Raw genomic sequence first — 27,720 nt, 5'->3', positions numbered from 1 at the left:
TATATTAGAATATATATATTATGCGCGAAGCCTTTCTGAACCGGTCACTTGGTACAGCCGGTTCTCGAGGCCTTAAACGTCACCATAAACGTCATCGACACGCGCCTTCGATGCCTCGGAACATCTCAGAACATCACTACAGGAAGCTACATGCAGGTGAGTCCAGAAAAGAATACATGTAGCGGTCAAACATTTACAGAAATATCTTCAATTTTCTCTGTGTTATTGGTTTGATTCCTGCACCTGGACACGGACAGTCAGAACATGCACCAGAGAGTAAAAAAGCTTAAATAACCTGGCTGCTATTTACAGTTAGCATGTCATGCTAATGTTAACGCTCTGTAAACCGTCGTGCTCAAAGCAGTGCACAATACCAGAAACACAACTTCAGCTATAGATTTCAATAAACCTGCCAGATGGACAAATAACATGGAGCTTTATCTGTTTAGCTGTGTATGAAATATACTTCTGGGCCCTTTCCGTCCTCTTTTCTAACATTTTTGGACAGTTTTTGACCATCTTGTCACATTTTCCACTAAAGCTGCAGTTTTCTAAACTTCTTTCTGTTGTTTTGCTGAAATCTTTTGTGATTTTTAAAGAGTTTGATCAATGTAGAATTTAGAATAGGTCTTTCCAGACTTGTCATTTGGCTTTTTGGTAAAACTGTGGAGCGAAAACATGTGATTGAATGCCTTTAATGTACACACTATGCTATATTTCAGAATTAGATCTTAAAATGAGACTTAGTTATGGTGAATATAAATACTTAATTACATTAAGAGTTTATGTTGTTTGAAGAGGAGTCATAGCATTATTATAAATACTTGTCGGTGATCCAGGAAAGTATCACACGAGCAGTAGAAATGCACAGTTATCCTCACTATCAGTGTCTGATGTCTCAGATTTACACTCAGAAGCCCATTAAAAGACAGTCTGACTGTCCTCTGCAGAAGTGTTTTATGAAAGCTTCATTATTCAGTTTCCTTTACATATCCAATATTTTCTTTTATTCATGAATCAACAAGGACTGACCACATGATAAAAATGTTGTACATATATTTACTCATAAAGTCCAGCTGCCCACATCTGGAGTTAAAATGGAGCTAAAATTATCTTTATTAAGAGGATCTGTGCAACTTTTAGGAGCTTAGTTTTCACTAAAGCAGCTTTCTGGAATGAATCACTGGATGAGCACTTCTGATGCCAGAAAAACACTCGTTTATATTTAAATGACGGCCTCAGAATGGTCCACTTCATTTTGTTCTTCAGAGTGTCTCAGATCAGTCAGACAGCTCCTGCTGACGTGCTGTTCGCCACACAGAACTAGATAATTCCCCCACTGAACCATCACATCTTCTCAGTTTCAAGCCTCAGTCCAGACTGAAGCTTCCTGAGAACTGAACTGTTCAAAAATGGGCTTCAGAGTGTAAATGTGACAAAGCTGAGGTTACTCTCTGTTACTTTCCTGGATCCCTGACTTTCTGGAAATTAGAACAAATTTAGAAACAGAGAAAATCTGAACTTCAGTCTTTGGGATGATATTGGGACACTTTCCTCAAACAATATCATTGTCTTCATGTAGTAAAATTATTTAATTTGATCATATTACACTGACTCAGATGAGATTTATGGGATATTGCACACAGTGTCTTTCTACAGAGAATATTATTACAATTTTTACTGAATTTGATCAAAAAGTTTAAAATATTTTGAACTGTGACCTTAGTGGGTCTTTAAAGAACCATTTTAAAGTTCACAGGGATTTAAACAAAAACCACATTAATACGTTTAATGAAATGTGACTAGATGGTTAAAAACTGCACACAAAGGTTACCAAGAGAAGAAGTTTTTCAAGCGTAGTTTAACATGCTGCTCACCACAGCTGGATCTTATTGTATGTACTGACAGTTGCAGACAGAGTCCATCAGTTGGAGGACCAGGACCAGAATGGAGCAGCAGAACCTGGATCCAAACCCCTCCACCAGGAACAGAGCCGGCTCATCCTCTGGTTCTATCGGACTTCAGGTCAGTGTGGACGATGCTAAAGACACGAGTACGTGTGTCGAAGCTCCGTGTGTCCTCCACTCATTCTGCTTTTCCATCACGAGTGAAAAATTGTCAAAGTTAGTGTTTTTCTCTGTTAAAAACAGCAAAGTGTTTCCTGGTTTCATCTCCTCTCTCTGAGCAGCAGATACAGATGTGCTTAGACTGAACATGTGCTGCAGGCTGAATGATTTGCTGGAAGAAAATCAGTGAGCAGATTGTTGTGGTGGGATGTTTTCGTGCTCTCAGTCTTCAGATTTGAGAGGTTCGGGAGCTAATCTTCATCGGCTAATCGGCTACCCTTTGCCGCCCGCATCAAATTCAAGTCACTGATGTTAGCCTACAAAGTGCTTAATGGAACGGCTCCCATCTACTTGAATGCTCTTGCAAAGGCTTCTGTCCCAACTGGGTCCCTCCGTTGGTCCCAGGATTGTCGTCTAGCAGCTCCTACACCACGCCTAAGACAATCCAAACTCTTTTCATGTGTCGTCCCACAATGGTGGAATGACCTACCAAGCCCTACCAGAACAGGGGCGTCCCTGTCTATCTTCAAGAAGCTCCTGAAAACCCAGCTCTTCAGAGAGCATCTCCTATCCGAGCACTTACCTTGTACTTCCCTACCCCCTCTATCTCAGCGCTTTATCTTTCTGCACTTCCCTCTATGCCTGCACTCTATCTCTACTCTGTCACCTCTGACATAGTCAGACTAGTGGCTTCCTTCTATGTAGTTTATTGTTAACTTTTTTTTTTATATATAGCTTGTTATATCTTCATATGTAAGTCGCTTTGGATAAAAGTGTCTGCTAAATACATAAACATAACATATTTGTGTTTAAAGTCTCTGGATTACATGAATTTAACCTGGTGGTGGTAATACTTCTGGGTCTTTAATGGTTAGATGACATATTTGTAGAGCTCTCTACCTCAGTGTAAAGAGTTGTTTTAGAGAGAAACGAAGGTTGAGTTCAAACAGTGTTTCACTGATTGCTGTTGAGCTGATTGGCTGCAGACCTCTGGGTTGTAAGCTGGAACAAAGAGTTAGTATAAAGTATGTTATGTATTACCACCACTGTTACTTTTAGTCATTTAAACCACTGGTCATCGAACTTTTTCTGTCCAACCTCGACATCGGTGGTCTCCAACCTTTTTAAGCCCAAGATCCCTGACCTCCACCTTGAGGCTGGGGCTGCACGATTATGACCAAAATCATAATCACGATTATTAATCAAGATCATTCATCATGTCTGTTTAAAATTTTAAAGTACTAACTGCATTGATCAGACACATGCCTTTGGCAAAAAAAAAAGATATTGTGTCTGTTATTTCTGCGTGTCTTTGGGAGGTAGATGGATCGGGTTCTGCCCGGTGCCGGGTTGCTGTAATGGTTGTCTGGGTTGTCTGGACACGGACGGGGATTTTGTGTATTAACATTAGCTTTGGCCCTCATGGATTCCTCATGTTTAGGTTTGTGATGTTTTTTCAGGTGATTGAACAAATTAGTGGTGTTACTCTGCGGGGCAGACACGGCTTTGTTACAATCTTTGCAAATAACTTGTTGTTGTTTAACGTGACTTCCCCTGAATCCAAAACAAGTCCAGACAATGCAGGTCGCCCCGTGTAACTCAGACTGTCCAACTAGCTGCTGCTGTGGGCTGTCTTACACTGCATGCTTGTTATTTAGGCAGCTTAATGAAGCCTTAACCATGCTTTTGCCCCCTGGTGGTTGGTAGTCTACTGGTTAAGAGCGTGTGGTTGGAGATGCAGGCAGCAGAGATCGCATATTTCCTTTTGTATGTGGTAATTATTTTGTTCATAGAGGGCACACACACACACACAAAACACACTGGCAGTGAGCAGATCACATGCAGTGTTATGCATATCCACTCAAGCTTCGTCAGTGACCTCCTGACCCAGTATGAACCTTCCAGACCCCTCGGGTCATCTGGATCCTGTTTTTTTTATCAGTTTTACCAGTTTTATCAGAGTCAAAACATGGAGAAGCAGCATTCAGCTTCTATGCTCCGCATGTCTGGAACAAACTCCCAGAAAGCCTCAGATCAGCTGAAACGCATCTATTTTCAGCTGCATTTGAATAAAGCTCCAAATCAAAGCGTAATCATATTTTACATTTTTATTCAACCTTCTTTATTGCTCTGATTTAACCTATTGTTCTTATTTCTTTTTGTTTGTTTAGATTTTAAATCATGCTTTTTATTTCTACTGTTTTAATGTCTCTATAAAGCACTTTGAATCACCCTGTTGTTGACTTGTGCTATACAAATAAACCTGCCTTGCCTTCATGCAAGTAACATAACATCAGCATTTTAGAAACTATATATTTATGAATAAAATGTATTACTATTATTAAAATTGAACTATAATTGTGTTTTAACAAAATTCTCAGTTAACGTAAATAAGCTCAGTGCAATTATGTACCATCTTCCGCATCATAATTTTTCACATTGCCATCAGATGTCAAAACTGGCATGTTACTCACCCAGGTTAGTGAGATGGCTGTGACTGAATACTGTCTGTGAGAGCTTTGTAGTTTGGCTCAAAGCTACTGACAGCTAGTCTGACAGTCTGTGAGGTGTTTGTCAGTAAGGCGGCTCCTGTACTTTCATTTAATTATTTTTATCTGTGAAAACGCCATTTCACAGAGGTAAGTGGATCCAAAGTAGACACTCGCTCTTAGTGCACATGAAGTGAGGAGGGGAAGCTTCTCCCTGCTGACAGTTCCCCAAAAGTTACTGACCTCTGATCTTAATCTCAGCTGTCATTTTGCAAATAAACCATCTCCATGTCAACCCCACTATCCATCCATCCATCATCTGCCGCTTATCCGGGGGTCGGGTCGCGGGGGCAGCAGCTTGAGTAGAGAAACCCAGACGTCTCTGTCCCCGGCCACTTCCTCCAGCTCTTCCGGGGGGACCCCGAGGCGTTCCCAGGCCAGCCGAGAGACATAGTCTCTCCAGCGTGTCCTGGGTCTTCCCCGGGGTCTCCTCCCAGTGTGACGTGCCCGGAACACCTCCCCAGGGAGGCGCCCAGGGGGCATCCTAACCAGATGCCTGAGCCACCTCATCTGACTCCTCTCAATGCGGAGGAGCAGCGGTTCTACTCCGAGCCCCTCCCGGATGACTGAGCTTCTCACCCTATCTCTAAGGGAGAGCCCAGACACCCTGCGGAGGAAACCCATTTCGGCCGCTTGTATTCGCGATCTTGTTCTTTCGGTCACTACCCACAACTCGTGACCATAGGTGAGGATGGGAACGTAGATTGACCAGTAAGTAGAGAGCTTCGCCTTCTGGCTCAGCTCCCTCTTCACAACGACGGGTCGGTGTAGAGCCCGCAACACTGCAGACGCCGCACCGATCCTCCATTCGTCCCTCACTCGTGAACAAGACCCCGAGATACTTGAACTCCTCCACTTGGGGAAGGATCTCATTCCCGACCCGGAGAGAGCATTCCACCCTTTTCCGGCTGAGAACCATAGTCTCGGATTTGGAGGTGCTGATTCTCATCCCAGCCGCTTCACACTCGGCTGCGAATCGCTCCAGTGAGAGCTGAAGGTCACGGCCTGACGACGCTAACAGAACCACATCATCTGCAAAAAGCAGAGACCCGATTCTGAGGTCGCCAAATCGGACACCCTCAATGCCCTGGCTCCGCCTAGAAATTCTGTCCATAAAAGTTAGGAACAGAATCGGTGACAAAGTGCAGCCCTGACGGAGTCCAACTCTCACCGGAAACGTATCCGACTTACTGCCGGCAATGCGGACCAAACTCTGGCACCGGTCATACAGAGACCGAACGGCCCCTATCAAGGGGTCCGGCACTCCATATTCCCGGAGCACCCCCCCACAGGACTCCACGAGGGACACGGTCGAACGCTTTCTCCAAGTCCACAAAACACATGTAGACTGGTTGGGCGAACTCCCATGCACCCTCCAGGATCCTGCTGAGGGTATAGAGCTGGTCCACTGTTCCACGGCCAGGATGAAAGCCACACTGCATCTCCTGAATCCGAGGCTCGATTATCCGACGGATCCTCCTCTCCAATACCCCCGAATAGACCTTACCAGGGAGGTTGAGGAGTGTGATACCCCTATAGTTGGAACACACCCTCCGGTCCCCCTTTTTAAAGAGGGGGACCACCACCCCAATCTGCCAGTCCAGAGGCACTGTCCCCGATGTCCACGCGATGCTGCAGAGGCGTGTCAGCCAAGACAGCCCTACAACATCCAGAGCCTTGAGAAACTCAGGACGGACCTCATCCACCCCCGGGGCCTTGCCACCGAGGAGCTTTTTGACCACCTCGGCAACCTCAGCCCCAGAAATGGGAGGCCCCGTCTCCGAGCTCTCCGACTCTGCCTCTTCCGAGCACGTGTTGGTAGATTGAGGAGTTCCTCGAAGTACTCCCCCCACCGACTCACAACATCCCTAGTTGAGGTCAGCAAAGCCCCGTCCCCACTGTAAACAGTGTTGACTGTGAGCCGCTTCCCCCCCCTGAGACACCGGATGGTGGACCAGAATCTCTTCGAGGCCGTCCGGAAATCGTTCTCCATGGTCTCACCGAACTCCTCCCAGGCCCGAGTTTTTGCCTCAGCAACCGCCGAAGCCGCGGCCCGTCTGGCCTGTCGGTACCTATCAGCTGCTTCCAGGGTCCCACTGGCCAAAAAGGCCCGATAGGACTCCTTCTTCAGCTTGACGGCTTCCCTCACCACTGGTGTCCACCAGCAGGTTCGAGGGTTGCCGCCACGACAGGCACCGACCACCTTACGGCCACAACTCCGATCAGCTGCCTCGGCAATGGAGTCACGGAACATGGCCCATTCGGACTCAATGTCCCCCACCTCCCCCGGGATATGGTTGAAGCTCTGCCGGAGGTGGGAGTTAAAGCTCCTTCTGACGGGGGATTCTGACAAACGCTCCCAGCAGACCCTCACAATACGTTTGGGCCTGCCAGGTCTGATCGGCATCCTCCCCCACCAGCGGAGCCAACTCACCACCAGGTGGTGATCAGTTGACAGCTCCGCCCCTCTCTTCACCCGAGTGTCCAGGACATACGGCCGCAAGTCCGACGATACAACCACAAAGTCGATCGTCGAACTGCGGCCAAGGGTGTCCTGGTGCCAAGTGCACATATGGACACCCTTATGTCTGAACATGGTGTTCGTTATGGACAGTCCATGACCAGCACAGAAGTCCAACAACATAACACCACTGTGGTTCAGATCGGGGGGGCCGTTCCTCCCAATCACACCCCTCCAGGTCTCACTGTCATTGCCCACGTGAGCATTGAAGTCCCCCAGCAGAATGAGGGAGTCTCCGGTAGGAGCATTCTCCAGTGCCTCCCCCAGAGACTCCAAAAAGGGTGGGTACTCTGAACTGCTGTTTGGGGCATAGGCACAAACAACAGTCAGGACTCGTCCCCCCACCCGAAGGCGGAGGGAGGCTACCCTCTCGTTCACTGGGGTAAACCCCAATGTACTGGCACACAGCCGGGGGGCAATAAGTATGCCCACACCTGCTCTGCGCCTCTCACCACGGGCAACTCCAGAGTGGAAGAGAGTCCAACCCCTCTCAAGAGGACTGGTTCCAGAGCCCAAGCCGTGCGTCGAGGTGAGTCCGAGTATATCTAGCCGGAACCGCTCAGCCTCGCGCACCAGCTCCGGCTCCTTCCCCAACAGAGAGGTGACATTCCACGTCCCAAGAGCTAGCTTCAGCCGAGGATCAGACCGCCAAGGCCTCTGCCTTCGGCTACTACCCAGCTCACATCGCACCCGACCCCCTTGGCCCCTCCCACGGGTGGTGAACCCGTCGGAAGGGGGACCCACGTCATCATTTTGGGCTATGCCCCACCCCCGGGCCTGGCTCCGGGGGGAGGCCCCGGTGTCCCATATCCGGGCAAGGGATCACGAGGTCCAAATTTTTTGTTCATCATAAGGAGTCTTTTGAGCTGTTCTTTGTCTGGTCCCTCATCTAGGATCTGTTTGCCTTGGGTGACCCTACCAGGAGCTTAAAGCCCCGGGCAACATAGCTCCCAGACTCATTGGGGCACGCAAACTCCCCCACCACGATAAGGTGACAGCTCAGGGGGGAGTCAACCCCACTAGTCAGAGCAAATACCTGCTGAAATTCGGCTGCTACCTGTCCCAAATCAATGGTCAGGAATGAGTTTAAGACGAATGCAGCAACATTTTCCATGACGTCTAATTCACTTAAACACCGACTGGACTCTGCTGCCACTTTGTCCAGGTGTACACAGTACTGCTCAGGGTGAAAGCGTCCTTGTCACCGATGGCCTGTGACATTTTCTCCACGTTGGGAAAATGTGTCAGCCTCCCGTTTTTCAGCTGTGTGTTCCAAACACCAAGCTTGGTCTTGAATGCATTCACTGCACCTATCATGTGGGGCAGGCGTCGGTCTTTTCCCTGGAGCTTGTTGCTCAGTGCGTTCAGGTCTTTCAGTAACTCCAGGTCCAGCAGCCACTGATCATCTGACAGCTCGTCATGCTCCTCGTTCCTTGTCTCCAGAAAAGTCTATATCTCAGGCAGCAAATCAACAAATCGCTGCAGCCCTTTGCCGCAACTCAACCACTGGATATCAGCGTGGAGGAGTAGGTCTCCATACGCGGCATCAAGCTCATCCAATAACGCCTTGAGGAAGCTGGGCTGAAGCGCTTTTGCTCTAATTGAGTGGATCAATTTGAGCTCCAGAGTCATAACTTGAGAAAAGTTCACGACCAAAAAATGAGGCCTGCTGGTGAATGATACAGTGGTAATTCACGAAGTCAGGAAAATCATGGTCATTACGTGCAATCAATCCAGCGCGCACATCGCTCATCGCTGGGGCTCCCTCAGTGGTAATTGCCACCAGTTTGTGAATCAGGAGATTATTATCGCGGACATATTTTTTTTAAACGCATTGTAAATATCCTCACCCCTCGTTCTCTCCTTTAAGTACAGAAGAGTGAGGAGATCCTCTTTTGTTGTAGAGTCCAGGAACGCCATCCTGACAAATACAACAAGCTGGGTCCATTACATCCAGAGATTCATCAAACTGTAGTGAAAAACATTCACAGTGTGACAAGTCTTTTAGCACTTGTCGATCCACATCCCCTGACATTTCCTCGATTCTCCTCGCCACTGTATTGGGCCCAAGCTGGACACTGCTGAGCGCAGTTTTGATGTTGTCTTTGTTTTTGAAGCCTCTGCAGTGATGGCCATGGTCACACCTTGAATAAGTCACCATCTGTAAAAGGCTTCTTGTGTGTAGCCAAAAGGTGACTAATACGGTGACTTCGGTCACAGCCTTATTTTGAGCAGCAGGTTTTTTATGAAAAGCGACTGCTGGGCCTTCAATCACGCTTTCAGCTCAGAATTTAGTGGCACAGCATATAAACACATTTGTCTTTCACCATGGTGAAAATAAATTCCTCTTCCCATTCCTCAGGGAAATTATAGGTTTTCAACTTCTTTCCTGGAGCCTCCGCCATGCCAGCGGACAACATCACCTACTAGTGCAGTATAATGTCATTTTGCGACAGTTAATGTGACAGTTTGCTTCTTTGATCTTATTGGTCAATTTAATGCCGCCTGTGATGCTGAAAAAATACGACTGATTCGGATAAGATAGAGAGAAAAAAGAGATGCTTGCACAATTGAACATTAGCATTACATCAGCCATAATATATTTGTGTAATTATTTCTCTATTTTCGGGATCTACAATGAAAATTTCAAAGATCTACCAGTTGATCATGATCAACGGGTTGGCAACCACTGCTCTACATGGTGTTTAAGTGAACAACTTGGACAAGACTGTGCTTCCTTCTATCATTTAGAAATATTGTAGCACAAGTTCCTTTTCAGAATTTCATCATGACAAAAAAAAAAAAAAAGTGTGAAAGAGCAAAAAGCAAGAGCATGAAACCTGAACATGTGCAGAACACCACAGAGTGCTGAGGGCACTTAAACGCACCCTCAGCGTTCACGTTTGATATTGAGACCTGTGTGGCTCAGTCTGTCCAGGTCCAGTTAGAATATGTTGGTTTGCGTTGGGTAGCTTTGAGAAATATTTTGTGTGAACATCAAAAGGATCTAAGTCTTCTTCCTTTCTGTCATTGCAGAAACATATAGCCCAAGAGGGATCCAGAAGGCACAACTGTATGCACTGTGGGAAAGTTTTCAAAAAATCATCACAGCTGAAATATCATCAGAGGCTTCATACTGGAGAGAAACCTTACAGCTGTGACCAGTGTGGGAAAAGATTTAGCAGGAGCGATCACTTAAAATCACACCAACATACTCACACAGGAGAGAAACCATTCAGCTGTGACCAGTGTGGGGCAGCTTTCACTGCATTATCTAGTCTAAAGACCCACCAACATGTTCACAGAGAAGAGAAATCTTACAGCTGTGATCAGTGTGGGAAAAGCTTTAGTAGGAGTGATAACTTAAAATCACACCAACGTATTCATACAGGAGAGAAACCATACAGCTGTGACCACTGTGGGAAACACTTTAGTAGGAGTGATTGCTTAAAATCACATAGACATATTCATACAGGAGATAAACCTTACAGCTGTGGTGAGTGTGGGGCAGCTTTCACTGCATTAGGTCATCTAAAGAAGCACCAACATATTCATACAGGAGATAAACCTTACAGCTGTGGTGAGTGTGGGGCAGCTTTCACTCAATTATCAAGTCTAACAACACATCAACGTATTCACACAGGAGAAAAACCTTATAGCTGTGGTCAGTGTGGGGCAGCATTCACTAAATTATCTAGTCTAAAGACACACCAACGTATTCACACAGGGGAGAAACCTTACAACTGTGGTCGGTGTGGGAGAGCTTTCACTACATTATCTAGTTTAAAGAAACACAAACGTATTCACACAGGAGAGAAACCATACAGCTGTGATCAGTGTGGAGTAGCTTTCGCTGAATTATCTAGTCTAAAGCTACACCAATGTATTCACACAGGAGAGAAACCTTACAGTTGTGGTCAGTGTGGAGCAGCTTTCACTACATTGTCTAGTCTAAAGAAACACCAACGTATTCACACAGGAGAGAAACCATACAGTTGTGATTATTGTGGGAGAAGCTTTGGTAGGAGGGATAACTTAAAATCACACAGACGTATTCATACTGAAGAGAGATTATATGGCTGTGACCAGTGTGGGGCAGCTTTCACTGCATCACCCAGTCTGAAGAGACACCAACGTAGTCACACAGGAGAGAAACCCTACAGCTGTGGTCAGTGTGGGGCAGCTTTCACTGAATTAGCTAGTCTAAAGACACACCAACGTATTCACACAGGAGAGAAACCTCACAGCTGTGGTCAGTGTGGGGCAGCTTTCATTGCACTATCTAGTCTAAAGAGACACCAACGTACTCACACAGGAGAGAAACCCTACAGCTGTGGTCAGTGTGGGGCAGGTTTCACCGCTTTATCTAGTCTAAAGAGACACCAACGTACTCACACTGCAGAGAAATGATTGGTTTAAATCGATGACAAATTTTACAGCACATAAGAAAACATTCACCTGGGAACAGCAACAGGAACTACTAATCAGAAGCCTTTCCTTTGTCTAGATTAAAAATCTTCTCTATGGATTACCCCCTTCTCTTGTCAGGACTTTCGTTGTGAATGTTCTGTGGGTAGCACATGTTTGAACAATGATTGAAAGTGCTTCATAAATTGTTTGGATTGTTGTAACTGTGAACAGATCTCCCACCGTTCAAGACAAACATGGCATCAATTGAGATTTGATGGACGGAACAATATGCAATCTGTTTGAAAATATAAACATGTTTTAATCTGTTATACTGAACATATTTGTTTTGTTTAAATTTAAGATTCACCAAGTAGCTTAGCACCAGCTGTGGGTATTTATGTAAATATACAATATCTGTAGAAGCAAGTGAATCAAGTGATCAAGGAAGAAAGTGAACTAAAAGAGAGACAAATTCCAAACACCAAACCAGTGTCATTCACCTTTGTCCTTTCTTTTGTGCAGAGATGTCATTTAACTCTTTGCTAATTTGGAGACAGCTAAGATGGAGAAACAGGCGTCCACTTTGAATTGCCTTTTATGTGAATTGTGCTCTACAAATAAAATTGCCTTGCCTAAATATCTGTTCAGTTCTTCAAAATGGGAAAATATTTTTTGTGTGTAAATACCTTCAAAACTCTCATTTTTAGTTTTTAATCAAACAAAATGTGGTCACGCCATCCTGAACACACTTGATCTCGTACAATCTAGGAAGCTAAGCAGGGTCAGACCTTAAATACTTGGATGGGAGACCGCCTGAGAATACCAGGTGCTATAAGCTTTTTGGCTTCTCTCCAAAAACCAAAGGGGGCGTTGCTGTCCCATCAAACTTCACATTAACTTGGAAATGATTTCAATAACTTTCCCATTTTACTCCAAAGACTGTCAATGAGCACATACAAATCGTGGCACCTCATTTAGGTTACTGTTATATCAATTTCCAGCAGTGCTCAGCTCACAATGACTTCATCAGTCTGTATTCTTCTGGATAACAAACACCCACAAATATTATTCTCTCACATTAGTGCAAACTGTTAGCAGATCTTCCTGAAGGCTCCAGATTCATCTGATTGTCTTCTTTCCTAAAAATCACTGATGATATTCAAGGTGACCCAGGTTCTCATTTGCTGTTATCTTCATGAACTGAACTTTTCTCTTAACTATTTGTTGACAATCATAACCCACTGATGTGTTATGAATGTGAAATATGAAAATAAAGTTTCTAATGTTTTCCAAACACAAATGAAAAACAACATCACTGAGGCCAGAAATAAAAAGTGCAACTTTATATCTAACAGCAAACACTGAGAGCTGCACTGCAGAATAAATACTTTTACTGGAGGAAGTGTTAGTAAATGTTGCTGATGACACTTTGATTCTTTTCTTAAGTGAGGTTTTAAATGCAGAACTTTTACTTGGAGGCGAGTATTTCTCAGTGTGGCATCAGTAATCTACATCACTGTCACCTGACTCAAAATGAACACTAATCAAATTGAAAGAAGTTAATCATCAGCTTTTATAAGTCAATTATAATAAGTAGACCTGTCATTAGTGGGCCAAATATGTATCAGTCCACAGCTGGAAATCCTCCCCACAAATGTAGCACTTCAATCTATCACAAGGAAGTACAGCACAGCTGTTTGATCAGGTTATTTATCCTGAAAAGTCTTCCTGTATATCAAATACTGAGTTGATATGTTAAGAAAAGTCAGAAGTTTGACTTCACTGTCAACTAGCTGCAGTGTGGCCACCCTACCGTGTCCCAGCAGAGTCTGGAGTCGTGTCTCCCAGTTAACAGAGAAGACAGAGTTCATGGTGGCCGTGCTCTCTGCGGTGGCGTGTCTGTCCGGCCTGCTCACCCTGGTGCAGATGGTTAGTTCACTGTCCTCACACCGTGAAGCAAAGCTGCAGGGTCGTAAGTTGAAGTGTCATTATCTGGTTCTTTGGACAATGAATCGCAGAGCATTTACTGATGATAACATGGTCTTTTTTTCACTCTTTGATACTGAAGCGTTGGAGGGCTGGAAATTAGCAACAGAATAAGTCCCACTTCAGGCCGTCAGACAGTGTCATTTGTACCCGAGGCGGCAGATACTGTGAAGGAGGAAGATGCCTTCACTAAACTGAACTGACCAGTAACGTAGATTAGATAATCAGAATTAATGTATGAGAAAGACTTGGAAAAAAATATGGCTCTTTATATAAAAGTGTTCCATGGCTCAGTTTGCCCCAGGTTGTTGATCCGGGTAAGGGGGAAAGTGTCACTGTCTGGGGATGAAATGACCATCAAAGTCAATCTAAATCAAACCCGTAAGAAATTTCAAACATAACTTGCCTCTTTGAAAAAGTGATTTAAAAGTGGGTTTTTTTGTTTTACAAGTGGTCATATTTATTTTCTTCAGGATAACTGAACATTAAATGGAACAGAAACATTTCATTAAAGTTGAAATCTTCCCGAAAACTGGAGAAATTATGAAGCGGAATGAATTAATGAATAAATGTCCCACAAACTATCCATCCTTCCATTTGCTTTCCATGGTTTCAGGGGGACTGGAGCCTTTCTGTCACAGAAGAATTAATCAACATTTGAATCCAATAACAAGTCTGAGACTAAATGAAAAATTGCAGCCCCAAATGAACGTTGGCATGATATAGGCTGTGTCAAATGCTGAAGTAGTCCCTTTTTCACTTTTTGAAACTTCTCCCATCTCAGTAAAAAGTTAAATGTATGAGGATCAAAGTCAACAATGACCTGGGACATCTCAGCAGATCCAGGATCAGCAGCATGGAGACTGAGAGCCAAAAACAAACTGAGGTGTCTGGCAACAAATCAGCAGCATCTGAAGCTGATCAACTTCCTGATGTGTCACAGGGTGATCAGATGTTTCAACAAAAGACATCAAATAACACCTGGAGCTGCATTACAGACAATAAGAGATGTGGAAGCAGCATCACAGCTGAACAATGTGAACTTTAAACCTTGTTGGATGTGAAATGAAATGTGCTGAAAAACAGGATTTCTTCACACGTCAGTCATCATCATGATGTCAGTGCTCAGCTGCATAGAAACTGAAGAAGAAGCTCCACTTTAAGATTGTGTGATTCCAATGATCATGGCTTCCTCCCCTCTCAAACCATCTGTCTTCTCTGTCCAGAATGTGGACATTACTGTCCTCAAAAGAGTGTCCCTTCTCCTTGGGATGTATGTACACTGCTGAGTCTTGACCTGAAGAGGTGGCTCTCCTATGTTGTGCCATGCGCTTTTGGAGCTGTTGTTTGATCTCTCTTTTAAAGAGGTCTGCACAGTCTTTGCTGCACTGCATACACAACACCACCCAGTTTGTGTTTCGGTGTTTAATCCTTTGGGTGAACCAGTCTCTGTCTGAGGGTGTTCTTGTGTTCATTGAAATTAGTTGTATAAACTCAGTTCAGTGAGGCCTACAAGCTGTGAATAGTTGAAAGAGTCAAAATGAGCAGAACACAGGCAGAGTTCAGTCTGAATGAACGGAACAGGAGCTTTAACCTCTTCTCCATCCATGTGAGCAGGATGAAGGCGCCCTCTTGTGTTAGTTTTCAGATTTCAGCTGTGAACCTGCAGGACGACATGAGAAAAGGGAGATTTAAACATCTGTAATATCACACTGTGTCAGTTTGTTCACAGGACTCACAACCTGTAACACTGATGCTGCTTTCAGGGAACTTCTTCCTATTATTGTTTGGTTTTTTGTAAACTTTAACTTTATCAATAAGTGGCAGACCAGACAGCGCAGTCACATCCATCTGTGGTCTCCAAACACGACTGAAACTGAGGAGTCTGTTGGAAACTCAAACTCGTACCTGTGACGATCCTTAAACAATACATGGAACAGAACAATGAGAGTTAAAGAGTTCTCAGCCCCACCACAAAACCTTTTCATTCATTTGGATTAAATCATCCTTTCTTCATCATATTCTCATTAATGGTCAAAGCTGAGTCAGATTTCTTTGAAAAGTCCATCACTGACAGCAGCAGAAAGTGACTAAATATATTGAAGATAATTCCAATGTTTTCAGTATTTTTATCTTGTGCTACTTTCTATTTGTACTCCACCACATTCAGAGACTCTGTCGTACCTTTTAGTCCACTACATTCATATGATAACTTCAGCAGATTCAGACTAATACTAAAAAACATCAGAAAGAACAGAATCAGATCATAGAATATGATGTAAGATCACACACATCACCTTTAATCATTCCATAACACGTTATTCCAAAGTGTGCCATTCTACCTCATTTATTCTATTTTTTACATTATAGTATGTTTTCATATGAATATTTTTGTAGTTTAAGTAAAAATCAAAAGTAAATCTACAGTTTTTACCTGAAACAAAATCTCTGTGGTTCTGATTCTGTAACTTATGTCCAAGAATTCTTCTTCCACTTCTTGTCTCTGAGAACAAATTACATCTCCTGTGATGACTGACATCATATAATATTGTTACATTTAGCTTTGATTTGAATCACTTTGAGGTTTCATGTTGTTCTTTTTGTTTTCTGAGTTTCTTCCAACATCTCAGAACACGTTCAGAAACAAGTTTGAAGCGTTTGTGAGCAAACAGGTGAAACCCAGAATATGATCCTGAACCAAAGCAACTCTTCCAGCCACAGATTGATTTCAACAAATATCTCTGAAACAAAGCAGTTACTTGTTGCCGCCGTGTGTTGCCACCATGAGGGATGCTGGTAGTGTGACAGCCTCACTCCCATTTTCACAGAAACACAATTCATGATCAGGATGAATCCACAATTTATTATTTCCAGAAAAACACCCAGAATCAGAACATTTAGTTTCTGGGTTACCAAGTAGATCATTACTGAGAGTTTTCAAAGCAGCAGCAACATTTGATCTCTGAAACAGATCAAAGTAAGTTTAACTGCAGAATTATTTTCACATTTACAAAGTGATGAGATGTGAAAAGAATCTGTGATAAAGGAAGGTCTGCTGATTTCTCTGTTTGGCTCCATGAAGTGGAAGAGAAACAACAACAACATACAAACACATCAACACAAGGATTCAACTAACATTCAGAGCTCAGACAAGTTTAGATTTTCATGTGGAGAAATATTTCTGTGGATAAAACTCAGCATTAGTAGCGATATCCTCCATGACTGCACAAACGCAGGAAAAAGCAGCAAATGAACAACAGAACAGCAGCGCAGAGACATCACAGCAATGAACTCTCAGCAACAAACTGACTGAATACCTTTATTCCACTTCACACAACTCAGCTGTGGCTCCAGTCCATCCAATCCTAACTCCAGCATAGAGCGGCTGAGTGAATGTGGTCTGGACTCTGTGGAGGAGAGTCATGGTTTCAGAGACTCTGTAGAAGGACAGAATACCTGCTCTGTGATCCAGGTACACTCCTACTCTGGAGGACTGAGGACCTGAGATGGAGGCTTTCAGCTTGTTGGACCAAAGTTCATAACTGTTTTGGTAACATTTTAATGCCCAAGATTTGTCATTACGCCCAAATCCACATACACTCCCTGTTCTGTTGATGTTCTTGTATGCAACTGCTACATCAGCTCCTCCCCCTCTCCTCTCCACCTCCCAGTAACAACGTCCAGTCAGACTCTCTCTGCTCAGGACCTGACACCATTCTGTGAATCTGTCTGGATGAGCAGAATAAGACTGAGGTTGTTTCATTACTGTCACTTTTCTGTTCCCCTCTGACACTAACAGATATGTGTTTGCTGTGTTTGGATCCAGTGTGATGTCACATGAATATTTTAAGAAGGCAGCTCTGCTCTTTGGCTCTGGTTCTGATTCTGGCAGTAAAACATCCACTTCAGTGACTGTCAGTGAGCTGTTTGTCCATTTCTCTCTCAGAATGTCCTGTAGTTTCTCTCTGAGCTCTGACGCAGCTGCTGTCACATCCTCAAAGTACCTCAGAGGACGGATATTGATGCTGGATGAGTGTGCAGACTCACTGAGTGCTGACAGTGAGGGGTAGTTGTGTAGAAACTGGTTGTGATCCTCTGTGTGTGAGAGCTGCTTCAGCTCAGCATCTTTCCTCTTCAGCTCAGTGATCTCCTGCTCCAGCTTCTTACCTGAAAGATAATAAAAATCGTGAAAGGGAGACTCTAACGCTCTCCAAAGAGCCAGGAACTAACTTCTTGTTATACTGGGTGGTAGGTATCTTTCATTAAATGCGTTGTGCTGTAAGATTTGTAATAACAACAATCCGACGGTAGGGTGTTCTTTCAACACAGGCCTGCATTCCACCACATTATTAGATCTTTTAAGTGTCTTTATGCTGAGCTCCACTACTTCCTTCAGTTACAGCAGCTCCTTTCTTTCCTGTACTGCATTATTTGCCAAACTGGTTAATCCAGGTGTGCCTTACTGTAGCAGTCACAAGAACCATGATGTTTATATGTGTGTATTCTAAATGAGAGCAGCCTCTGTGAAATAAATGAGCAGGGAATAAAGCCCAGTGAAATATATTTGGCCCTTAGATGTCCACAGAGTAACTCCTAGTATTTCAGGTGATGCAGCTGTTGGGGATGGGCTAAAACGCCATTTTCTTTCTACAGTAATGGAAAAAGTCCAGTTTGGATTGGACCTTAACCTTGGTTTTGTTTGTACAGGATTAACTGACTCTGACTAGTTGTTTCCAAAGCCCCTGATGGATTGAAAAGGTTTGTCATCCAAACTGATGACAGCAGAAGGCACATTGGTCCATGGTGGAAGCTCTTGTACAGATTTTTAGTTTCAGAATTCTCACAAATAAATATTCTTGAGCTGAAAATGGTCTCATACCTGGTATTTGGACTCAAACAAATGTGTTCTTCTGACATCACAGAAAGCATAACTAGAGGTAGATATTTCCTGGAAACATTTGCAGTGACAACTGCGATTAAAAAGCTAAATCTGTCAGGATGATGCTGCTGTCTCAGCTGAAATCAGCTTTTAATTCTATCTTGTTCTTTCCCTCTCAGAGAATACTGGCAGAAGTCTTCTGTTCGGTGGGGCAGACCATCACAAGGTCCCATCCACCTGCAGAGCCCTGATAGATGCAGATGTTTTCAGAGCAGCTGGACGTGCCACAGGACATTCCTTTATTCATGGAGCTCCTCGCTTCGCTGGACTGAGCCCATCCATGTTGCAGCTAATTGTTGGAAGTAACGAGGAGTCTGCTGTATTTGAGCTTTCTGACTGCCCTGATCCAGATGTTGCTGATGTGGCATCTGCAGCGAGTGTTCCTTCAAGTCATTGTTGTATTTTGTCATGATGCAACTTCTTGAAATTCACTTTAACTGATTATTCTCGTGCTATCATGCAGACATGTTCACAGACGCTGCCTCACTCTGTTAACTGGAGCTTGATAGTCAGAGGGAGCCGACTCCACAGGAGCGATGTGAGCTGAACAGCCTGGCCTTCAGCTGGGCTCTTCCTCCCATTAATGATGACAACAGAGAAAATCCTGCAGCATGCGGTCTGAATAAATCAAAATGAAATGAAGTACATGTGGAAAAAGATTTGAATGTATATTAACTGCAAACAAACTGATCCAATCGTCTCTTATTTCCACCAACAGCTGCATCTAAATGATGCTTTGCAAACTCTCTGATCCTTTCTGTACGTCATCGAATGGAGACCAACACAAATAAAGCAGCTACGTCAGGGGCTGAAAGACAGCGGTGTTCCCAACATGATCAAAGAGCGTCCTGCCCCAGCTGCTGTCCTTTTCCAACATCTGCACAGCCAGCTGTGGACTCACAGGCTGCTCACCTGAACATGCTGACTGCTTCCATCACTACCAGCAGGGCTTTTATTGGGATTGTACTTATAAAAGTGGAATAAGGCTTTAAGTGGAATTCTCACAAATAAATATTCTTGAGCTGAAAATGGTCTCATATCTGGTATTTGGACTCAAACAAATCTGTTCTTCTGACATCACAGAAAGCATAACTAGAGGTAGATATTTCCTGGAAACATTTGCAGTGACAACTGCGATTAAAAAGCTAAATCTGTCAGGATGATGCTGCTGTCTCAGCTGAAATCAGCTTTTAATTCTATCTTGTTCTTTCCCTCTCAGAGAATACTGCCAGAACTCTTCTGTTCGGTGGGGCAGACCATCATAAGGTCCCATCCACCTGCAGAGCCCTGATAGATGCAGATGTTTTCAGAGCAGCTGGACGTGCCACAGGACATTCCTTTATTCATGGAGCTCCTCCAACACAAATAAAGCAGCTACGTCAGGGGCTGAAAGACAGCGGTGTTCCCAACATGATCAAAGAGCGTCCTGCCCCAGCTGCTGTCCTTTTCCAACATCTGCACAGCCAGCTGTGGACTCACAGGCTGCTCACCTGAACATGCTGACTGCTTCCATCACTACCAGCAGGGCTTTTATTGGGATTGTACTTATAAAAGTGGAATAAGGCTTTAAGTGGAATTCTCACAAATAAATATTCTTGAGCTGAAAATGGTCTCATACCTGGTATTTGGACTCAAACAAATGTGTTCTGGACTCACAGGCTGCTCACCTGAACATGCTGACTGCTTCCATCACTACCAGCAGGGCTTTTATTGGGATTGTACTTATAAAAGTGGAATAAGGCTTTAAGTGGAACATGTTGCAGTTCTATCATTCAGAGATTACAAGCCTCCAATGTTCTATCCAATAAAATCTGCCTTTTCTGCCTCTGCTTTTATAAAAGTGATGCTCTGTTCTGTTCATAAACCCTTTCAGTTTACAGCCTCTGAGGCTGTTTTTACTTCTCAGACCATCCTGAAAAGGATCATGAGGCCGATGCCAGATAGTGAGGATGAGCACAGCAGCGTGGAGGAGACGTGCAGCTCAGGCTTTCTGAGAGACCACACTGAAAATGCTCAGATTGTAAATGTTCTCTCAGAGAAACAGACCTGAACAATGTACAATGTATTAAGTTATGTAATCTAGCCAAATCATTTCAGGCCTTTTAAATGTATCATTTAAATAATTGTTAGCCCGGTTTTTTCATTGGAAGCTCAAGAACAAGCTGGAGAAATCGTTTATTAAAAAAAGTATTTATTAGTGGTCACAAGTAGAGTATATTGCAGCGCTGGACTCGGAGTGCCAGAGCTCCCGCAGGAAATCCGTCAGGCCGAGCCCCGATATCCGGAAACATGTCATATTTATATTCAGCTTTATCTCACAGAAGTTGTATTCACACTTGTCAGAGTATAATTGGCCAGATTTGGGTGACATGCTCAGGCCAGCTGCTGTCCTCGTTGTGTTCTTTGGATGTGATAAACAATGTGTGTGTGTGTGAGTGCTGTTTTAGGCGTGGATCTAATGTACCAGACCTATCTGCCCTAATAGAGATATTTTGTCTGACCCAGTTGTTTATGTCCTTCTAAGGTCTTGGACCATTTAAGGTCATCTGTTGTGCAGTATGAGCAAAGTGGAAAAGTACCAGCTAGGAACATAGGTTATTTAGGAAAATACAGAATATGAATTTATAATGTCTAAGATCAAAGCCAATTATAACATAATGATACATTAAAAAGGGGGACCGGAGGGTGTGTTCCACCTAAGGGTATCACACTCCTCAGCCTCCCTGGTCTATTTGGGGGTACTGGAGAGGAGGATCCGTCGGACAGTCGAGCCTCGGATTCAGGAGGTGCAGTGTGGTTTTCGTCCTGGCCGTGGAACAGTGGACCAGCCCTATACCCTCGGCAGGATCCTGGAGGGTGCATGGGAGTTAGCCCAACCAGTCTACATGTGTTTTGTGGAATTGGAGAAAGCGTTCGACCGTGTCCTTCGTGTCCTGTGGGGGTGCTCCGGGAATATGGCGTGCCGGACCCCTTGATAGGGGTTCGGTCTCTGTATGACCGGTGTCAGAGTTTGGTCCGCATTGCTGGCAGTAAGTCGGATACGTTTCCGGTGAAGGTTGGACTCCGTCAGGGCTGCACTTTGTCACCGATTCTGTTCCTAACTTTTATGGACAGAATTTCTAGGCGGAGCCAGGGAGTTGAGGGTGTTTGGCGACCTCAGAATGCGGATTATGTGGTTCTGTTACCGTTGTCAGGCCGTGACCTTCAGCTCTCACTGGAGCGATTCGCAGCCGAGTGTGAAGCGGCTGGGATGAGAATCAGCGCCTCCAAATCCAAGACTATGGTTCTCAGCCGGAAGAGGGTGGAATGCTCTCTCCGGGTCGGGAATGCGATCCTTCCCCAAGTGGAGGAGTTCAAGTATCTCGGGGTCTTGTTCACGAGTGAGGGACGAATGGAGCGGGAGATAGACGGGCGGATCGGTGCAGCGTCTGCAGTGTTGCGGGCTCTGCACCGACCCGTCGTTGAGAAGAAGGAGCTGAGCCAGAAGGCGAATCCACTGCATTTACACTCTTTGGTGTCAAGTTTTAAACAATTACTGATTAACAAAGTAAGAAACTGAACTTTGTTAACGATTCACTTAGATTCTCATACATTTAGTGTTCACCCCAGTGGCTAAAACGTAGTAGAGTTGGAAACCTTGCAAAATGCCACTCTAAGTAGTGGAATTTGACATTTTATTTTGAGGGTGCCTCTCTGTTGGTCTGAATGTATTATTCTGCATCTGTTGCATTTAACATAGTTTGCATGTTTTGAGTTTCAGCCATACCTTGGTGATAATCTCAGTGATAATTCACAGTACTGTGCATGGAGCCACAGTGTGACAGGACAGGCTGAAGATTTATTCCACAATATGGACAAAACATCATCTGGAAAAATACAAAGGGGAAAGGACAGAGGTTTAGCTTACACATGATGGTAATTTGCTGATTAAAGTTGAGAAACTAACACTCATCTCACTGATAAAACAGTGATAACAGCACAGTTAATAAACATTATCCATCATCAGTGTCTCACTTCCTTCTCAAACTTTTCCTAATTTCCCTCTCTTTTTCCGTTAAAAACTGCAAACTGCCCAATTGCGTTGTGGCTTGTTGTGTTGCTTTTGTATTTGTTGACACTTCAGGGCCACCGTAGAGACCTCCTCTGCCAGCTGCTGTATTTGTGGCACCTCATTTAAGTCAGTCTGTTCTAACAGTTTCCAGCAGTGCTCAGCTCACAGACTTCATCTGTCTGAATTCTTCTGGAAAACAAACACAAATATTATTCTCTCACCTTCTCAATTCTCTGTATTGTTGAGGACGATGAGAAGGGAAGAGTGAGGGGTTTCCTCTGAAAGTCCATGGTCATCTCCACAGTGTTGAGTGGGTTCAGCTCCGGGGGGTTCTGACTGCCCAGAGGACCAGGCTGGACGCTGCTTGGCTTCCAAGATCAGGCATGTTCAGGGTGGTGTAGGTGAGTGTAAGTGTAAGCAACAGTCACTGTGACAAATATGTATCATATCGATACTGAAACCATATGTTTCCTCTATTTTACCACATAGTTGATTTTAGAGGCTGGTGTTGATCCTGCACATGTTCTTCTCTCACGTGTTTGCTCTCTGCAGCTAAAAATGAGACTCTCAGATAACTTAGTGTCTGTCAACCTCTCTTCTGTTCCCTGTGTGTAGTTTTGTAGTTTTCATCGTCACACAGAGAGACCAAGGAAGCTTAATTCAATAATAGATGTTGTTTCTGCATCTATAAAAAAATTTGTTTGTGATCACTTCTCTCACTTACGGCCACACAGCTGCTTTCACTTGATCTCAGAAGCTAAGCAGAGCTGGGCCTGGTCTAGTGCTTGGATGGGAGACTGCCTGGGAACACCAGGTGCTTCTCTGCTGCTTCCCTACAAAAAACAGAGGAAGCTGCTGGCCCATCAAACTCCACATTAAGTTGGAAATTAATTCAACAACTTTCCCATTTTTCTCCTAAGACTGTCAAATGAGAGCACACACAAATAAAGCAGCTACGTCAGGGGCTGAAAGACAGCGGTGTTCCCAACATGATCAAAGAGCGTCCTGCCCCAGCTGCTGTCCTTTTCCAACATCTGCACAGCCAGCTGTGGACTCACAGGCTGCTCACCTGAACATGCTGACTGCTTCCATCACTACCAGCAGGGCTTTTATTGGGATTGTACTTATAAAAGTGGAATAAGGCTTTAAGTGGAATTCTCACAAATAAATATTCTTGAGCTGAAAATGGTCTCATATCTGGTATTTGGACTCAAACAAATCTGTTCTTCTGACATCACAGAAAGCATAACTAGAGGTAGATATTTCCTGGAAACATTTGCAGTGACAACTGCGATTAAAAAGCTAAATCTGTCAGGATGATGCTGCTGTCTCAGCTGAAATCAGCTTTTAATTCTATCTTGTTCTTTCCCTCTCAGAGAATACTGCCAGAACTCTTCTGTTCGGTGGGGCAGACCATCATAAGGTCCCATCCACCTGCACAGAGCCCTGATAGATGCAGATGTTTTCAGAGCAGCTGGACGTGCCACAGGACATTCCTTTATTCATGGAGCTCCTCCAACACAAATAAAGCAGCTACGTCAGGGGCTGAAAGACAGCGGTGTTCCCAACATGATCAAAGAGCGTCCTGCCCCAGCTGCTGTCCTTTTCCAACATCTGCACAGCCAGCTGTGGACTCACAGGCTGCTCACCTGAACATGCTGACTGCTTCCATCACTACCAGCAGGGCTTTTATTGGGATTGTACTTATAAAAGTGGAATAAGGCTTTAAGTGGAATTCTCACAAATAAATATTCTTGAGCTGAAAATGGTCTCATACCTGGTATTTGGACTCAAACAAATGTGTTCTGGACTCACAGGCTGCTCACCTGAACATGCTGACTGCTTCCATCACTACCAGCAGGGCTTTTATTGGGATTGTACTTATAAAAGTGGAATAAGGCTTTAAGTGGAACATGTTGCAGTTCTATCATTCAGAGATTACAAGCCTCCAATGTTCTATCCAATAAAATCTGCCTTTTCTGCCTCTGCTTTTATAAAAGTGATGCTCTGTTCTGTTCATAAACCCTTTCAGTTTACAGCCTCTGAGGCTGTTTTTACTTCTCAGACCATCCTGAAAAGGATCATGAGGCCGATGCCAGATAGTGAGGATGAGCACAGCAGCATGGAGGAGACGTGCAGCTCAGGCTTTCTGAGAGACCACACTGAAAATGCTCAGATTGTAAATGTTCTCTCAGAGAAACAGACCTGAACAATGTACAATGTATTAAGTTATGTAATCTAGCCAAATCATTTCAGGCCTTTTAAATGTATCATTTAAATAATTGTTAGCCCGGTTTTTTCATTGGAAGCTCAAGAACAAGCTGGAGAAATCGTTTATTAAAAAAAGTATTTATTAGTGGTCACAAGTAGAGTATATTGCAGCGCTGGACTCGGAGAGCCAGAGCTCCCGCAGGAAATCCGTCAGGCCGAGCCCCGATATCCGGAAACATGTCATATTTATATTCAGCTTTATCTCACAGAAGTTGTATTCACACTTGTCAGAGTATAATTGGCCAGATTTGGGTGACATGCTCAGGCCAGCTGCTGTCCTCGTTGTGTTCTTTGGATGTGATAAACAATGTGTGTCTGTGTGTGAGTGCTGTTTTAGGCGTGGATCTAATGTACCAGACCTATCTGCCCTAATAGAGATATTTTGTCTGACCCAGTTGTTTATGTCCTTCTAAGGTCTTGGACCATTTAAGGTCATCTGTTGTGCAGTATGAGCAAAGTGGAAAAGTACCAGCTAGGAACATAGGTTATTTAGGAAAATACAGAATATGAATTTATAATGTCTAAGATCAAAGCCAATTATAACATAATGATACATTAAAAAGGGGGACCGGAGGGTGTGTTCCACCTAAGGGTATCACACTCCTCAGCCTCCCTGGTCTATTTGGGGGTACTGGAGAGGAGGATCCGTCGGACAGTCGAGCCTCGGATTCAGGAGGTGCAGTGTGGTTTTCGTCCTGGCCGTGGAACAGTGGACCAGCCCTATACCCTCGGCAGGATCCTGGAGGGTGCATGGGAGTTAGCCCAACCAGTCTACATGTGTTTTGTGGAATTGGAGAAAGCGTTCGACCGTGTCCTTCGTGTCCTGTGGGGGTGCTCCGGGAATATGGCGTGCCGGACCCCTTGATAGGGGTTCGGTCTCTGTATGACCGGTGTCAGAGTTTGGTCCGCATTGCTGGCAGTAAGTCGGATACGTTTCCGGTGAAGGTTGGACTCCGTCAGGGCTGCACTTTGTCACCGATTCTGTTCCTAACTTTTATGGACAGAATTTCTAGGCGGAGCCAGGGAGTTGAGGGTGTTTGGCGACCTCAGAATGCGGATTATGTGGTTCTGTTACCGTTGTCAGGCCGTGACCTTCAGCTCTCACTGGAGCGATTCGCAGCCGAGTGTGAAGCGGCTGGGATGAGAATCAGCGCCTCCAAATCCAAGACTATGGTTCTCAGCCGGAAGAGGGTGGAATGCTCTCTCCGGGTCGGGAATGCGATCCTTCCCCAAGTGGAGGAGTTCAAGTATCTCGGGGTCTTGTTCACGAGTGAGGGACGAATGGAGCGGGAGATAGACGGGCGGATCGGTGCAGCGTCTGCAGTGTTGCGGGCTCTGCACCGACCCGTCGTTGAGAAGAAGGAGCTGAGCCAGAAGGCGAATCCACTGCATTTACACTCTTTGGTGTCAAGTTTTAAACAATTACTGATTAACAAAGTAAGAAACTGAACTTTGTTAACGATTCACTTAGATTCTCATACATTTAGTGTTCACCCCAGTGGCTAAAACGTAGTAGAGTTGGAAACCTTGCAAAATGCCACTCTAAGTAGTGGAATTTGACATTTTATTTTGAGGGTGCCTCTCTGTTGGTCTGAATGTATTATTCTGCATCTGTTGCATTTAACATAGTTTGCATGTTTTGAGTTTCAGCCATACCTTGGTGATAATCTCAGTGATAATTCACAGTACTGTGCATGAGCCACAGTGTGACAGGACAGGCTGAAGATTTATTCCACAATATGGACAAAACATCATCTGGAAAAATACAAAGGGGAAAGGACAGAGGTTTAGCTTACACATGATGGTAATTTGCTGATTAAAGTTGAGAAACTAACACTCATCTCACTGATAAAACAGTGATAACAGCACAGTTAATAAACATTATCCATCATCAGTGTCTCACTTCCTTCTCAAACTTTTCCTAATTTCCCTCTCTTTTTCCGTTAAAAACTGCAAACTGCCCAATTGCGTTGTGGCTTGTTGTGTTGCTTTTGTATTTGTTGACACTTCAGGGCCACCGTAGAGACCTCCTCTGCCAGCTGCTGTATTTGTGGCACCTCATTTAAGTCAGTCTGTTCTAACAGTTTCCAGCAGTGCTCAGCTCACAGACTTCATCTGTCTGAATTCTTCTGGAAAACAAACACAAATATTATTCTCTCACCTTCTCAATTCTCTGTATTGTTGAGGACGATGAGAAGGGAAGAGTGAGGGGTTTCCTCTGAAAGTCCATGGTCATCTCCACAGTGTTGAGTGGGTTCAGCTCCGGGGGGTTCTGACTGCCCAGAGGACCAGGCTGGACGCTGCTTGGCTTCCAAGATCAGGCATGTTCAGGGTGGTGTAGGTGAGTGTAAGTGTAAGCAACAGTCATTGTGACAAATATGTATCATATCGATACTGAAACCATATGTTTCCTCTATTTTACCACATAGTTGATTTTAGAGGCTGGTGTTGATCCTGCACATGTTCTTCTCTCACGTGTTTGCTCTCTGCAGCTAAAAATGAGACTCTCAGATAACTTAGTGTCTGTCAACCTCTCTTCTGTTCCCTGTGTGTAGTTTTGTAGTTTTCATCGTCACACAGAGAGATCAAGGAAGCTTAATTCAATAATAGATGTTGTTTCTGCATCTATAAAAAAATTTGTTTGTGATCACTTCTCTCACTTACGGCCACACAGCTGCTTTCACTTGATCTCAGAAGCTAAGCAGAGCTGGGCCTGGTCTAGTGCTTGGATGGGAGACTGCCTGGGAACACCAGGTGCTTCTCTGCTGCTTCCCTACAAAAAACAGAGGAAGCTGCTGGCCCATCAAACTCCACATTAAGTTGGAAATTAATTCAACAACTTTCCCATTTTTCTCCTAAGACTGTCAAATGAGAGCACACACAAATCATTGTATCTTATCTAAGTCAATCTGTTCTAACAGTTTCTA

At 44.3% G+C, this 27,720-nt stretch overlaps 3 protein-coding genes across 9 annotated transcripts in view; 2 read left to right on the top strand and 1 right to left on the bottom strand.

Annotated features, from left to right (window-relative positions):
- The window catches only part of LOC140290166 (protein NLRC3-like), a 362,014-nt gene that overhangs the window by 307,149 nt on the left and 27,145 nt on the right, over positions 1-27,720 (top strand). The window lies entirely within an intron of this gene.
- The window catches only part of LOC140290202 (NLR family CARD domain-containing protein 3-like), a 556,114-nt gene that overhangs the window by 526,359 nt on the left and 2,035 nt on the right, over positions 1-27,720 (bottom strand). The window lies entirely within an intron of this gene.
- LOC140290386 (uncharacterized) lies at positions 120-20,206 on the top strand. Of its 3 annotated transcripts, XR_011912351.1 has the most exons (4): positions 1,935-2,025; positions 18,591-19,087; positions 19,190-19,569; positions 19,691-20,206. XR_011912351.1 is itself a non-coding variant. In XM_072379345.1 (3 exons), exons 1-3 carry the CDS (start codon positions 151-153, stop codon positions 11,544-11,546), a joined length of 1,497 nt encoding a protein of 498 aa, XP_072235446.1. In that variant the 5' UTR covers positions 120-150; the 3' UTR covers positions 11,547-12,226. The 3 variants fall into 3 exon arrangements, 1 of the variants encoding a protein (XP_072235446.1); XM_072379345.1 differs by lacking the exons at positions 18,591-19,087; positions 19,190-19,569; positions 19,691-20,206 and adding exons at positions 120-156; positions 10,173-12,226 and having other exon boundaries at positions 1,909-2,025; XR_011912350.1 differs by having other exon boundaries at positions 18,591-19,569.

This window comes from Leuresthes tenuis, unplaced genomic scaffold, assembly GCF_036924035.1.
Source record: "Leuresthes tenuis unplaced genomic scaffold, fLeuTen1.0.hap1 SCAF_1, whole genome shotgun sequence".
NCBI lineage: Eukaryota > Metazoa > Chordata > Actinopteri > Atheriniformes > Atherinopsidae > Leuresthes > Leuresthes tenuis.
This window is presented reverse-complemented; position numbering and strand designations above follow the sequence as displayed.